The sequence below is a fragment of the Phascolarctos cinereus genome, unplaced genomic scaffold (genome assembly GCF_003287225.1).
Source record: "Phascolarctos cinereus isolate Bilbo 61053 unplaced genomic scaffold, phaCin_HiC Scaffold_2;HRSCAF=192, whole genome shotgun sequence".
NCBI classification, from domain to species: Eukaryota; Metazoa; Chordata; class Mammalia; order Diprotodontia; family Phascolarctidae; genus Phascolarctos; species Phascolarctos cinereus.
In genome coordinates, this window is record NW_027555625.1 from 249,504,212 (window position 1) to 249,517,956 (window position 13,745).

General features: G+C 40.8%; 1 protein-coding gene across 2 annotated transcripts in view; it reads left to right on the plus strand.

The window, feature by feature from the left end:
* SLC17A9 (solute carrier family 17 member 9) overlaps positions 1–11,948 on the plus strand; it is a 34,771-nt gene extending 22,823 nt beyond the window's left edge. Inside the window, exons 5-14 of one of the 2 annotated variants that reach the window (XR_013484700.1) lie at positions 364–494; positions 1,524–1,620; positions 2,079–2,175; positions 5,097–5,184; positions 7,154–7,188; positions 7,775–7,890; positions 8,776–8,831; positions 9,153–9,182; positions 10,491–10,755; positions 11,497–11,948. Coding sequence is in view for 1 of the 2 variants with exons in the window: in XM_020981555.2 (XP_020837214.1) it covers positions 364–494; positions 1,524–1,620; positions 2,079–2,175; positions 5,097–5,184; positions 7,154–7,188; positions 7,775–7,890; positions 8,776–8,831; positions 9,153–9,182; positions 10,491–10,654 (814 nt within the window). In the remaining variant the exon portion in view is untranslated. Of the gene's footprint in view, positions 1–363; positions 495–1,523; positions 1,621–2,078; positions 2,176–5,096; positions 5,185–7,153; positions 7,189–7,774; positions 7,891–8,775; positions 8,832–9,152; positions 9,183–10,490 lie in introns of both variants that reach the window. The other variant, XM_020981555.2, reaches the window with a different exon arrangement.
* The last annotated feature ends 1,797 nt before the right edge of the window (positions 11,949–13,745 follow it).

Consider the following 13,745-nt stretch of genomic DNA (forward strand, 5'->3'; position numbering starts at 1 on the left):
CACTACATTATTTTAGTCAATGCATATACAGTCCTTCTGACTCTGGTGAAATCCTACAGATCTTTCCATGTTTTTCTGAATTCCTTATAATCATCATGTCTCATAAATGCAATAATATTCCATTACCTCCATATACCTCAATTTAGTCAGCCATTCCATAATCCATGGGTACCTGCTTTGTTTCTAGAGCATTTTTTTTTGGTAACCATAAGAAGTCATTTATGATTTTTGATCTACATAATGAGTTTTTCTTAATGTCTTTGCCCTCATTGGGGTATATATACAGTAGCAGAATTATTGGGTCAATGGGTATGAACAATTTAGTGACTTTTACAACCATCTCTTTTCCTTTTCTTGTTTTAGGACGTTGGTGATAGGAGGAGCTGGCTCTCTCCTCTTGGACTGGTATGGCTGGCAGAGCGTCTTCTACTTCTCTGGTGTGCTCACTTTGATTTGGGTCTATTTTATGTACAGATACCTGCTGAGGGAAAAAGGTAATTCCCAAGATGGCCCTTCCCCAGAAACAGTTCTGATGCTGTCTCTTAGGGTGGTACCTTGTGGACCAGCTACTATCTTCCCATCAGAGTTGGTAAGCTCCTGAAGGGAAATAAATTGAAGCAACAGAGTGCCTTCCTCTTGTGGGAAGAGCTCCTAAGAGAGGTTGCTGACAAGTGTGCTTTTGGCTTTGCAACAAGATAACTTTCATCTGGGGTCAGATGCTCAGGTTGTCTTACAAAAGAGCCTTTTTGGAGCTGTCAGCAAAAAGTTAACTTTAGTTGAGTTGTCATAACTGAGAGATTTGACTTTGAAGCCCAAAAGACTTAGGCTCAAGTCCTTAGGGCCAGAAGACCTGGGTTCAAGTCCTGCTTCTGACACATCCTAGCTGTGTAGTCCTAAGACAGTCCCTTCACTACTTAGTGCTATGAGTAACTCTCTAACATTCTAAGTTGCAGAAAAGGTACCGGCCTTTCGGTAGAGGACATTTCCTATATAAATTAAATCATGGGTTCGGTTCCTATCCTGTAAATTTACCAAATCTAGAATAGGAAGTTCACTTATAAGACTCTGGACAAAAGAAATATTTCTAGGGGATCGCAAAACCAAATCAGATTGCATTTGCTGTGAAAAGGGTAGTTAAAGATTAATAACCAAGGACCAGCCCTATTCTCCATGGTCTTAGGGGAAGAGATATTTTTAATAAAGTGGCTGGTTTCACTTTTCTCAATTTTTTTTCTTGCGAGTGGTCTGGAGTTAGGCACAAATATGAATTCAATGATAGGACTGTTTACTGTTTCTTAATAGGTTCTCAGCAAATACATCCTGAATAAGTGAATAAGAGCATTCATTTCCACTAAATGCGTATAGATGTCCTGCATGAATTGACTTATTCCTGTGCATTGGGGGTTGCACAATTATATATGATAACTGTCCTCATTGGAAATGACCTCCATTAATTCCAAGTAAACATGGTATATTTAATGGTACTGAATGAAGATTTACTTTTAAATGTTTCTTTCCTCCAGAACTTGCAATATCCTTGGAAATTTTGGCAAAAGCCTTTTCCATTTCCAAGCAGAAAAAAATTCCCTGGAGACAGTTATTTCGGAGACCTCCTGTGTGGTGAGTAAACATTTGCATGGTTGGTTAGAATATAGTGGTAAGGGGACTGGGGTTCTGGGTTCAGTCCCTTGGAGAGTCCGTTAGCTTTTCTGTGCACCAAAGCTACAGACTGTCTCTGGCCTGAGTATGCCATTTTGAAAAGGTGTGCTACCAGGTAAAAGGGAAACTGCGTTCAGAGCATATATACATGGCTCAGGGCAAATGCCTGCTATTGAAGAAATAACTCAAAGTTCAGGTCCTGGTGATAGTCAGTAGTTATATATTTATATACAAAGGACACATATTTCAGAAACTTTGTGGGCTGTTACTTTAGGCAAACTCCAACACACTACTGCTACCTCCTTTCTTTGGTTACTTAATGGACCTGCCAGTTTGTTTGGTGTACGGTTGGATTCACTCTTTTTTTCCCCTAGAGCCCTCTGGACCTGTCAATTCCCTTTTTGTTTCTTCTCTTACAGGGCAGTCATATTTGCTCAGCTATCTTCTGCTAGCTCATTCTTCATCCTCCTTTCCTGGCTGCCAACGTTTTTTAAGGAAACTTTCCCCAACTCTAAGGTAGGTTGACCTGTTCCTTAAGGGGTGGGTGAAAGGATTAAAATTACCACTTGCTGGGAGAGCAGTCAACTGAAGCTGGAATACACACATAGATACATTCAAAATGTTTGGATTAGAAGGAATTGCTTTTGATTCTGGCATCACGCAGATCAATGGTTGTATTTGGCCAACAGTCTATTATTATACTATATGATGTGTGCTTTATATACCTTACATTGAGGCAGTGTGGTGTAATGGTTAGAGAGCCAGCCTTGAATCCAAGAAAATTGCCTCTGATCCATACTTGTTGTGTAACCTAGGCAAATTACTTAACCTCTCAGTGCTTCTGACATCGTCCCTTAAGAAATTTGTTTTTATTACTCTTTTATTTTTATGTTGCCTAGATTTCTCTTCACTTCCCATTGAGCCAGCCTAATAATAAATATTTTTTAAAATAAGAAAAAGAGAAAAATAATTCGGCAAAACTGATCAAAACAGCAAAGTCTGGCATCATATGCCACACTCATAGCTCCCCATACCTCTGCAAAGGAATGGGGAGAGGTTTTTTTCTTATATCACTTGTAAAGTAGATTGTACTGTTATTTTTTGTTTTTATACTCAGCTAGGTTTTCTGTATCTTTCTCAGAAAGTCATTCCCTTTAACAAAGATTTTTTTTTTGTGGCTAGGCAATGGGGTTAAGTGACTTGCCCAGGGTCACACAGCTAGTAAGCAGTAAGCATCCGAGGCCACATTTTAACTCAGGTCCTCCTGATTCCAGAACTGGTGCTCTATCTACTGCACCACCTAGCTGCCCCTCAAAGATTATTTTTTTAGAGAAAAAGAGGAAGAAGAGAAGTTGCCCTCCCCCCAACAAAATTGAACAACACATTGTAAAAATCCGACATCAAATGCAGTGCTCACTCCCACCCCATAGATCCCACACTTTTTTTTTTTAGGCAATTGGGGTTAAGTGACTTGCCTAGGGTCACACAGCTAGGAAGTGTCAAGTGTTTGATCTGAGGCCAGATTTGAACACAGGGCCTCCTGACTTCAGGGCCAGTGCTCTATCCACTGTGCCACCTAGCTGCCCCGAGATCCCACACTTTTGCAGATGAGTGGAGAGGTGTCTTATTATATATCTTCTTTGAGGACAGACTTGTTCTTTATAATTTTATACATTTATTTTCAATTGTTTTATGGTAGTTTTTTTCCCCATTTATGTTGCTGTAGTCATTGTGTATTGTTTTCTTGGTTTTGCTTCACATCAAATCAGTTCGTGTAAGCAGTTTCATTTTTTCTCTTTGTTATTCATCATTCTTGGTTTTTTTGCAGTAGTGCAGTAATATTCCATTACATCCATTTGTCACAATTTGTTTAGCTAATTCCCTATTGAGGGGCATCTACTCTGCTTCCAGTTTTTTTTTTTTTGCCATTACAAAATATGCTTCTATAAGTATTTTGGCTTCTGTGAAGCTCCAAACAGTGCTCTAAGACTATACGTTTCAGAGAAGGTACCAACCTGCCTTATTAGAGGGAATTTTCTCACCTGGAAGTTCCCTATAAAAATGAAATCACAGGTCTAGTCCTTATCCCAGTCCCTTTCTTTAGCTAACATTATGTACTACATCTAAGCCTGTTATAACCATTGCTTCTGTTCTTATTATGGCTACTTTAATACCCTCTCAGTCACCATCAATGCCATCATTTTGGAATGTGAGGTCCAAAGATATGTTAATTCTCAGAATAGATACCGAAGCAACTAAACCTTATACTCTTGTAGCAGCTACTTGGGAATTTCATTGTTGAACATTTGCTATCAAAACTTTTTCCACTGGGCTTTGTAGCCGTCTTTGTGACAGCTCCTGTTTCTGCAGCTGCATTAGGATGAGACTTCTAGATGAAGAGTAGAGTTGGATCAATGAGAGAAGAAATCTGTATCTCCTGCTGATCGGTGGGCTCCCTGCAGAGCTCTCCTGCAGCACCCCTGTCCTCTTGGTTCAGGAACCAGCTTCTATTTGTGTTTCCCAGGGGGCTGGTGATTCTTCAAGGTCCCTTATATTCTTCCTTTCCTATTTTGAGTTGCTCACAGATGATGGACACAATTTGTTTGTCTGAGTATTACCCCACAGTGATAGACCTGATCAGGCAGTCCCCTGAAAGGGAGGGGAGGGATCTCAGACTTTTCTGTATGCCGTAACATTTCTGCTGAACTTAAAACAGACCTTCCTCTGTGGTCCCCAGATTCCAGGGTGTTAAAATAAGCATGGCTGTTGACAACAAATCACCCATAAGGGGGCGTGCACACACAACACACACACACACACACACACACACACACACACACACACACACACACACCCCCTCTCTCTTGTCATCCTGGCCATCTTCCCCAAAGGGTTGTTAATCATGAAAGTACACAGACACAAATATAAGGAAAATGCCAACCTCCAACCCTCCACCTTTCCAACTGCATTGATCTGCTGCTGCAGGGTCCTACCTAGCTCTCTCTCTTTTCTTCTGTGTGACCACCAACAACATAATTTTATTGGGGTATTTTTTCATACAAATTCTGATGTGGACCCTCTCCTTAAATCTCTGTGCTGACGAAATAACCCCACTGCTAACCCTGTCCACCCCCACCCCCCACCTTTAAATACCAGCCTTGTGTATTTTTACACCATTGTGGTAATGCCATGGCCATCCATCATTAACCTCATTGTTGTAACTTGCAATTCCATGCCCAGACTGCTTTTTTTTTTTTGTAGGAAAAAATACTCAAAAGATCAGAGGAGTCTGGAAAGGGCCTGTTGTATAAAACCTAGGGGGAGTCAGTAGCAAAGGCCTATGGCCTAAGCTCTGAATATTTGATCTAGTAGCCTGACTTCCTGACTTCCCAGAAGGTTGCTTAATTTTCCCTCTGGGGTTATTTTATCTTTTTCAGGGCTGGGTGTTCAATGTCGTCCCCTGGCTGATTGCAATCCCTACCAGCGTGTTTAGTGGGTTTCTTTCGGATCACCTCATCAGTCAGGGTAAGGACTGTCTGCTGCTCCCTCCTGCTTCCTGCTAGCTTGGTCCCCAGTTCCTGAGATAGAGCAATCATGGATAAATATACCCTCCCCTTAAGCCCCTCTGTGCATCTTCTTTTCTCCGAGGCCTCCTCTCTCCCCAGTTGTGTTGAAAGCTAGAGGCTGGGGCTGAGGAAAAGTTGTTGGTTGAAGAGCATAGAGAATTGGACTGCACCTCTTTCACTTTGACATGCCATACCCCTCATCAGCAATAAAGGGACAGGATTGTCCAGTAGTTTCTAGAGATACTGCCTGCAGTACAGGCTTTTCCTTTTTTTTTTAAGTCTTTTTTTCTTATTAGGAACATCAGTAAACAAGAAAATTTTCACATACGAAGAAGAGCATAAAGAGAATACTGTGTATCATACAAAACCGTGAATCTCTATTATGTGCAATTTGGGCTTAAAAACATTTATTATTTCTTTATTTTTCACATTCATTTTTCAAAAATTTTGAGTTGTGAATTTCCTTCTTTCCCGTCCCTCATCCACTCGTTGAGAAGGCAAACAAAAGCTTTTCCTTTGTAAGGCTAGGGTGGAAACCACTCCATTTAGCTCTAATAGAAAAAGAGAGAGCTATGGATTTAATCACAGAGTGTTCCTCCCTAGTCAAGGTACCAGAGCCAAGTGGGGGTGGTTTCCACCTCACCTTTAAATCCTCACATAAATATTGAAGACAGGAGGAGGAGGATGAAGCAGGAAAATGACTTGATTAAGTATTAGGAAATATTGATTCTAGTCCTAGCCCAACCACTAAGTACCAATTGCTTAAGCTTTGGGTGAGTCACTTCTCTTCTCTTTGACCTCAGTCTCTTCTGTAAAATAAGGGTTAGACTAGGTCATTAAAAACATGGGTAGCAGGAAGACCCTATGAATTTAAGATTATGATTCTCCTAGCTGATTTTTTTTTTAAAGGAAATCCTTGATGTTGCAAACTTGGGGCAGCTAGATGGCACAGTGGATAGAGTTCTGAGCTTGGAGTCAGGAAGACCTGAGTTCAAATATGACCTTAGACACTTAATAGCTCTGACTCAGGTCAAGTGACTCTGACTCTCACCCTAACACTAAATTTGTCTCAATTTCCTGATCTGTCAAATGAGCTGGAGGAGGAAATGGTAAGTCACTCCAGGATCTTTGCCAAGAAAACCCCAAATGGGGTCATGAAGACTTAGACAGACTGAACAAAACAAAACAAACAAAAAACCCCACAAGTTGTAAATTCTTCTAACTCTGGATTAAAGGACATCATTAACCTTTGTGGGTTGATCATATTACATCTGGGTGTTGATCAGTTGTCATGATTTGACCTGTGGCATATGAAAATAATACTGTACATTGGAACTTTTCTAAGCCCTTTCAAGTCTCTCATCTCATTTAATCCAAATCTATGTCATACTGAACTGTGTTATCCTGGTACTCCTAGATGATGGTAAACAGACATGTGGAGGTACACATACACACATATCCCCATGACCCTTTGACATATCAAATATTTACATTCATGCATGTAAGCATTTGCAGACATGTTAACTTGAACAGACATATGCATCCATATTTATAAGCTCATGTGTATATGTACATACATGTATATACTTGTATAACTCAATTCAAATCAGCAATGAACGAATGAAAAAAAGCATTTAAGTGCTTATTGTGTTCTAGGCACTATGATAGGGTCTGGGGATACAAAAACAAAAGATAAATAATACCTGCCCTCCAAGGAGTTTACATTTTTTTGGAGAGGTGTAAACCAATACTGACATAAAATTTCTTGAACAGCCAGCTTTGTATTTCCCAGCAGAATACCCTGGGGCCTCAGAAAGGTCAGGACCTGATTGATCACTGATATACCTTTTTGTTTTTTTTCCCTTTTATCAAAGATTCTTAGTAGTAGCATATAGTATGAAGTAACAGTCTCATTTTCCCAATTTCAGGTTATAGAACCATCACTGTGCGCAAATTGATGCAGGTATGAAATAAAGTTTGACTTTTATCTCAGATTCTTCCTGTCTCACTTTTCACGGCCCAGGGAATTTCCCTGATAGTTGGATCCGTTCTTCTAATGTTGCTTCTCTTTTTGAATGAGGTCAACATGTAGCACATCTGGCATAAGTCAGATGTCTTGTTCACCTATGGTTCTATATAAAGGGTGGTAGAGAGGTTAACACATGAGGTGACAGGCTTTGACTCAAGGCCTTCTTTCTATTCTGGCTTGTTGAGCAATCTTTTCTCTATAAGTGAGTTTACTTATAAAATGGGAGCAATTCCTACTTAATTTCCTCGTGACCAAACTATGAGGCTCATTTGCCTCTTTCCTCATCTGAGATCAGCAGCTGGAACTGTCTGCTGAGGCACTAGCGGCTGCTAAATGGAGAAGTTACTCAAGAGGAGAGCAGTCCTGCTATTCAGAGAAATTTTGGCTTTCCTCATGAAGGTTGTTTCAGAGAATTAAGGATGACCTATTCCCGCCCCTCTTGCCAAGATGGAGAGTTCTTTCATACTCTGAAGCTGGGTTCTCCGAGCCAGTGCTAGTAACTTTTCTGTTTCTCTAACAGGTAATGGGGTTAGGCCTGTCCAGTGTGTTTGCCTTGTTTCTGGGTCACACAAGGAGCTTTTGTAAATCTATTATATTTGCATCAGCTTCAATCGGACTCCAGACTTTTAACCACAGGTAAGAGCCTTCTCTCTCTACCTACTAGATGGTCATCTATTCTGCGTCATGCTCACGTTTACCCCCATCATCTAGAACAGTGATCAGCACATAGTAGGTACTCAATAGATTGGTGCTCAACCTGTGTATTGCACTTTGCAGATGAATTTTAAAGTCATCCATGTATCTCTAGGTGTTGTGACTTGTCTTTCAATTCTAAGATGTGCCACTGAGCAGATTATGAATACTGAAACGAGGGTTTTGAAAGGGAAAACTGTCCATGTGGCTGGTTTGATTTTTTTACATTTATATTCCATAATATTCTGGTTGAATCGCATCTTTGAAAGATAATTTAATGCATCATCATCTGACTTCTCTCTTCCTTTTTTTCTCTTTTCCTTGCTCAGATAATTTCTTTTGAATTAACCACTTAGCATTGCTTTTTAAGTGAATGACTACTAAATTGCAATGCAAACATTACAGTTGGCATTTACATGATTTGCTATTTTTTTCCTGTCATTTCCACTCATAATTTTTCACCGCTGTACTGAGAGCTACTGTGCCCATTTTGTAGATGAGAAAACGGAGGCACCAAGAAATGCGATGGGTTGCGCATGATCACAAAGAAGATTAATGTCAAAGGCTATACTAGAGCTCAGGGTCTACATATACCTAGCTAGGAGCCTTGCTAATAAATTTAAGGTTATAATAATACCTGGGGTGGCCAAAGTCTTTTTGGGTTGTTTTAGTTATTTTTCCCTCACTGAATTAATATCACTCTTTCCTTTGATTTTTCTTCTTTATCATTCTTGGAAAGTTTAGTCAAGTGAAGGGATCTCACCTGCTGCATGTACTGTTCCGATTCTGCCAGAACTCACCTTCATTTTCTTTTCTGTTTTACAATAGTGGAATTTCAGTTAACATTCAGGACCTGGCCCCATCTTGTGCTGGCTTTTTATTTGGTGAGGATGCATTTTTGATTCTGAATAGAGAAGATGGTTGTTTCCCCCAGCCCTGGGAAGGAATTCATCCCAAAGGAGCCAGCCTTATAATCATTCCTTGGCTAGGAGGCCTTTCCCATGTTGTTTCCCAGCCTGTCCCCAGAAGGCAAGGCCACCGGAGGGGGGGGGGCAGTGTCTAAGGATTCAAGCCCCCTGCTGCTCTACCCGGGGGGGGGGGCACGGGAAGCACAAACAGGGAGGTCATCAACATAGGGCACACTCCCATAACTATCAAAAGAAAGGTTTGCCATCACTTTTCTTTTCTTTCTGTCTTGCTCACAGGCGTAGCAAACACAGCTGGAGCTTTGGCAGGTAAGTAAGTACACAGCTCAGAGAATTAAATCCTGAGCTCAGCCAGAGTTCTGACCTTCCTAACTTACTGATGAAAGTTATGCTGTAAGTGACTGTACCTTCTAGAACCAAACCTATCTGGGAAATCAGTCTGGAGACCTCATCCTCAGAGTGAACACAGTCCATTTTGTTTCATTTATGTGGTTAAGGTTAATACTTTCATGTACAAGGTGACCTCTGGAGGACCCCAGAAAGCCTTATGATGCAGGAACCGTTTGCACTGCAGACTGAGGCACAGACATTGGCATAAATTATATGTTTATCCAAATGTTGGAGCAGGCAGTGAACACATGGGACTTGTTGCCCTGAAAGGTTGTTTATCAGCTAAAAATAGACATTTGTTCTAGCAAAGTTAAGAGAGAACCACAGGTAACATCTTACAATGGGTTGTTATCCTAGAATTTCAGTTAGAAGCAGGATTGTGCTGGTCAATATTTAACAATCAGTTCTCTAGGGGGAAAAAGGTACCCATGGCACATTTCTAAATTTAATATGTATTATTCAAAATTTCTCCATCATTTTATTAAGTCTAGACAATCAACAAATCAATGCATTGGGTCCTGATTTATAGTTTTGCTGATTTTCTGAGGTGTAAATGATTAAACTGAAATGACCAATGGGCTCTTATGAACTGTTTGAGCTGGCTTTAACATACCCTTGGTTGGAAAGGACCTTAGAAGTTATCTGTGACTTCTCGTGTAGAGCAAGGGTTTTCTCTGCAATCCCTCACAGGGGATCATCCAACTCCTGCTTGAATACTTTATTATTTTTAAAGCAAGTGATAGCTTTAGCTGTTAGAAAGTATTTTCTTACATATCTATCATGTAATTTCTATCCATTTGCTTTAGTTCTCTTTTCCAGAAGAGCATACAGAACATGGCTCCCTTTTGCACATTATAGGCCTTTTAATATTTGAAGATAGCTGTCATGTCCTGTCTCTCCTCCCTCTCCCCCAGTCTTCTCTTTTCCAAACTTAACATCCCCAGGTCCTTCAGGTTTTCCTCACGTGACATAATTCCAAGAAACCTCTCCATCCTAGTCACCTTTTCTTGGATCTGCTTGCCAACGTACCCCCTAAAGCATTGGTGCCCAGATCTGAATAGAAGATGTCAGAAGTTAAGAGTTGTTTGGAACGTATCTCAAACCCCTGAGAGGACCATCCCAGATACCTGATTCCACATCCCACTGTTAACCTTGCAGGTATTTGATCCAGGATGACATGAGTCATTTTAGTTGTAAATCCTTTCTTCCTTTCTCTCCTGGATTCAGGTGTTATTGGGGTATGCCTAGGAGGATATCTGATTGAAGCTACTGGCTCCTGGACTTCAGTTTTCAATCTTGTGGCCATCATTAGTAATCTAGGACTCTGCATGTTCCTGGTATTTGGAGAAGCCCAGAGGGTGGATTTCAGCTCTGCTTATGAAGACCTTTAAGTCCCCAACCTCATGCTGGAAGCTGACTACTCGGACAACAAAGAGTTGCATTCCCATTTGATTGTTCATGGGGGAAAATATCCAGTTTTCTAAGGGGAAAGGTTGGTTTTTTCCAGAGGGAAAGAAAAAACATTGTGGGCTTGAGGAAAATGGGGAAGAGGCAAAGACCTGCTCAGATATTAACTGCAGTCATTTGCTACCCTCAGGTCTTACCTGATCACAGTAAGAGCCTGCTCTATGCAGATTGAGGTGAAGTTATCTTTCAGGATACCTTTGGGGAGGTATGGCCTTGACTAGTCCATTGACCTATAAGGAAAATTTACTTTTGGGTTGAATTCTCAGGCCTTAGAGAGTTTGTGCATTGACATTGGAGACTGATCTCTCCTGCTGCCCCAAATGCCTTTTCCTTTTGGACAGCGGACCTTTTTAGGTTACTCAGATCTCCTTCCCCAACGGCAGTACTTTGGCCTGTCAAAGCCAGGTGTGAAATCCCCAGAGATAAGGATCTCCGGGGACCTTTTCCACTGCTTCCAGGGCAGTTCGGATCTAGTTGGACCAGTTGTGTTCCATGCAGTCAATAGAAAAGCGTCAGCTGTGAGTCCCATTTGATCCTGTGGATTCAACACACACACATACACACATTGTTGCTCGCTCACTCTCAGCGGCTCTGTGTGTGTTCTTACTTTGCATTCTGAGAATGCAGGAGACATTCCAGATAAGCCATGGCTAGATGGCAGCTGGCTATGGGATTCCTCTGCAATAGGGGCTCCATAGTCCTTTGAGTACTACCCAACTAGACATCAATTTTTTGTAGTTGTATGGTTTTTTTTTCTTCATTTCAGGGGAAAGCTAACCATCTGTGGCCCTGAGAAACAATGTTGTTTAAGGAGTCCAAGACACCTCAATGGAAATTCAGATTGCCACAAGGCCTTGGGAAGGACATTCCTTATCTCTGTGCCACAGTTAACCCATCTGTAAAATGGGAATAATAACCATGCTGCCCATTCCTACCTCAAAAGGCCATTATGAGGTTACCAAGATCATTGAGGGAGGTGTGCTTTAAGCTCCTTAGAATAAAGGTGGTTTCAAATGATGTGGCTTTTATTAACGGGTCTCTTGTTAACTGACTATTATGCTGGCTAACCTCATGACTGGGGAACCCATGACATTTTTCCAGAAGATGTTCGCTGAGCCTCCTTTGAAGAAAAAAAGCAATATATTAATGCCATAGAACAATAAAGCAGACAGAATTTTATTTAAATGGTGGCCATTAAAAGACTCCAGTAAAAATCAAGGCTGTCTTCATTTATTCATGTCTCTCTCTCTGTGTTTTAATTCATTTGGCTAATTGCAAATTAATTTTTTCATAGGAAGAAAGATCACTTCTAAACTTCATTAAGTGTGTGAAGAAGTTATAAACTAAGTTTCTAGAGAGGTTCCTATTTAGGACCCATTAGCCATTGAAAGTCTCCTCTTCATAGCAGGGGATAGAAATTTGCTTTTCATGAAATATGGACAACCTAGAGGAGGAGTGGAATACTGTCCTGAGGACAAGATTGGGAGCAGAAGGAACTCAGTTTCACTTAAGGTGGATGTCTTGGGCATGTACCCTTCTCACCAGTAGAGACCTTTCCCTTCTTTGCCCCCCCAAAAAAGAATTTTAGAGAATGACAGGAGATCCATTATACTCTGAGAGAACAAAACTTCACTCTAGCAGATCCAGTGGAAGAAAGTTGGATTGAAGATTTAGGGTTCAAAGTTGTTTCAGAGAGGTGTCCTGGGCTTGCTTTTTAGACTTTAGCCTTTCCGAAAGACTGTCAAGTCTCCCATGTTCCCTTATAGGACCAGGTGGTTCCTAGGCAAAAGTGGGTATTGTCTAAAGTTTTTTAAAACTGCTTCTTGAATGTAGACAGTTATTATGTGTATGGAGATGTGCTAGAAACTGTTTACCTAATATGATGTGAAGGATACTATGAAGGCTCCCAAATCTATCTCCATACCATCTCCCTTCTCTATATACCTGTCCTGGTGTCTGGAGTTCCTCTGTTAGTGACGTGTGATGGTTGTGTGGGACCAAAATGAGAAAGAGATGACCATCAATGTTATGGGACCTGAGGAATAATGATAGCTGATGTTTATATAAAGCACTTCACATAAATTCTCATTTAATCTTCAAGGCAGCTCTGTAAAGTAGGTACTATGGTTATTATCATCTCCATTTTACAGATGAGAGAACTGATGTGTAGAGTTGTTAATTTGCTCATGGTTGCATAGCTAGTAAATGTTAGATGCAGGGTTTGAACTCTGGTCATTTCATTTCTGATTGAAGTCCAGTATTCTTTTTTTTCTTTTTTTTTTTTTTAGGCAGTTGGAGTTCAGTGACTTGCTCAGAGTCACACAGATAGTGAGTGTCAAGTGTTTGGTCTGAGGCTGGATTTGAACTCAGGTCCTCCTGACTTCAGGTTCGGTGCTCTATCCACTGTGCCGCCTAGATGCCCCCAGTGTTCTTTCCACTATACCGTAAGGATTCCTAATTTCTTTGATTGGTCCACGGGCATGAAGTTCTACCATTAGAGTGTTATTTCTTGAGGGTAAACGTTACCTTCTCTAGAGTCCTCTCTCACATTAAAAAAGTAAAGTCCCCGGTAGGCAGTGGTATATTAGTAAATATTTAACAACTAGCTTTGGCGGGGAGGGGAGGGGGGAAGAATGCATGACAGACTTTAAAATTTAATCCACATTATTAACATTTTCTCCATCACTTTCTTACATCTAGACAAAAAACCCCTACACAAATCAAGCCCTGGTTTGTAAGATTTGCTGATTTCTGAGGTGTAAAGCTGGAAGTTTAAGGGTTGGCTCTAATGAGCTGGTTTGAGCTGCCTCCAGCATATCCCTGATGTTAGGGAACGCTTCATTGCCAGTGAGTTTGTTAGAGACTCCACTTTGATGAAAGGTGGAGGTGAAGAAAGGATCTGTGAAATAGCCAAAGACAAATTTTGTCACTTTTTAAATTATAAAGAAATCCAGTTATGCACATGTGCTTTGGGAAGATGACCAGGTTTTACATATTATATCAGAAAGAGCACAG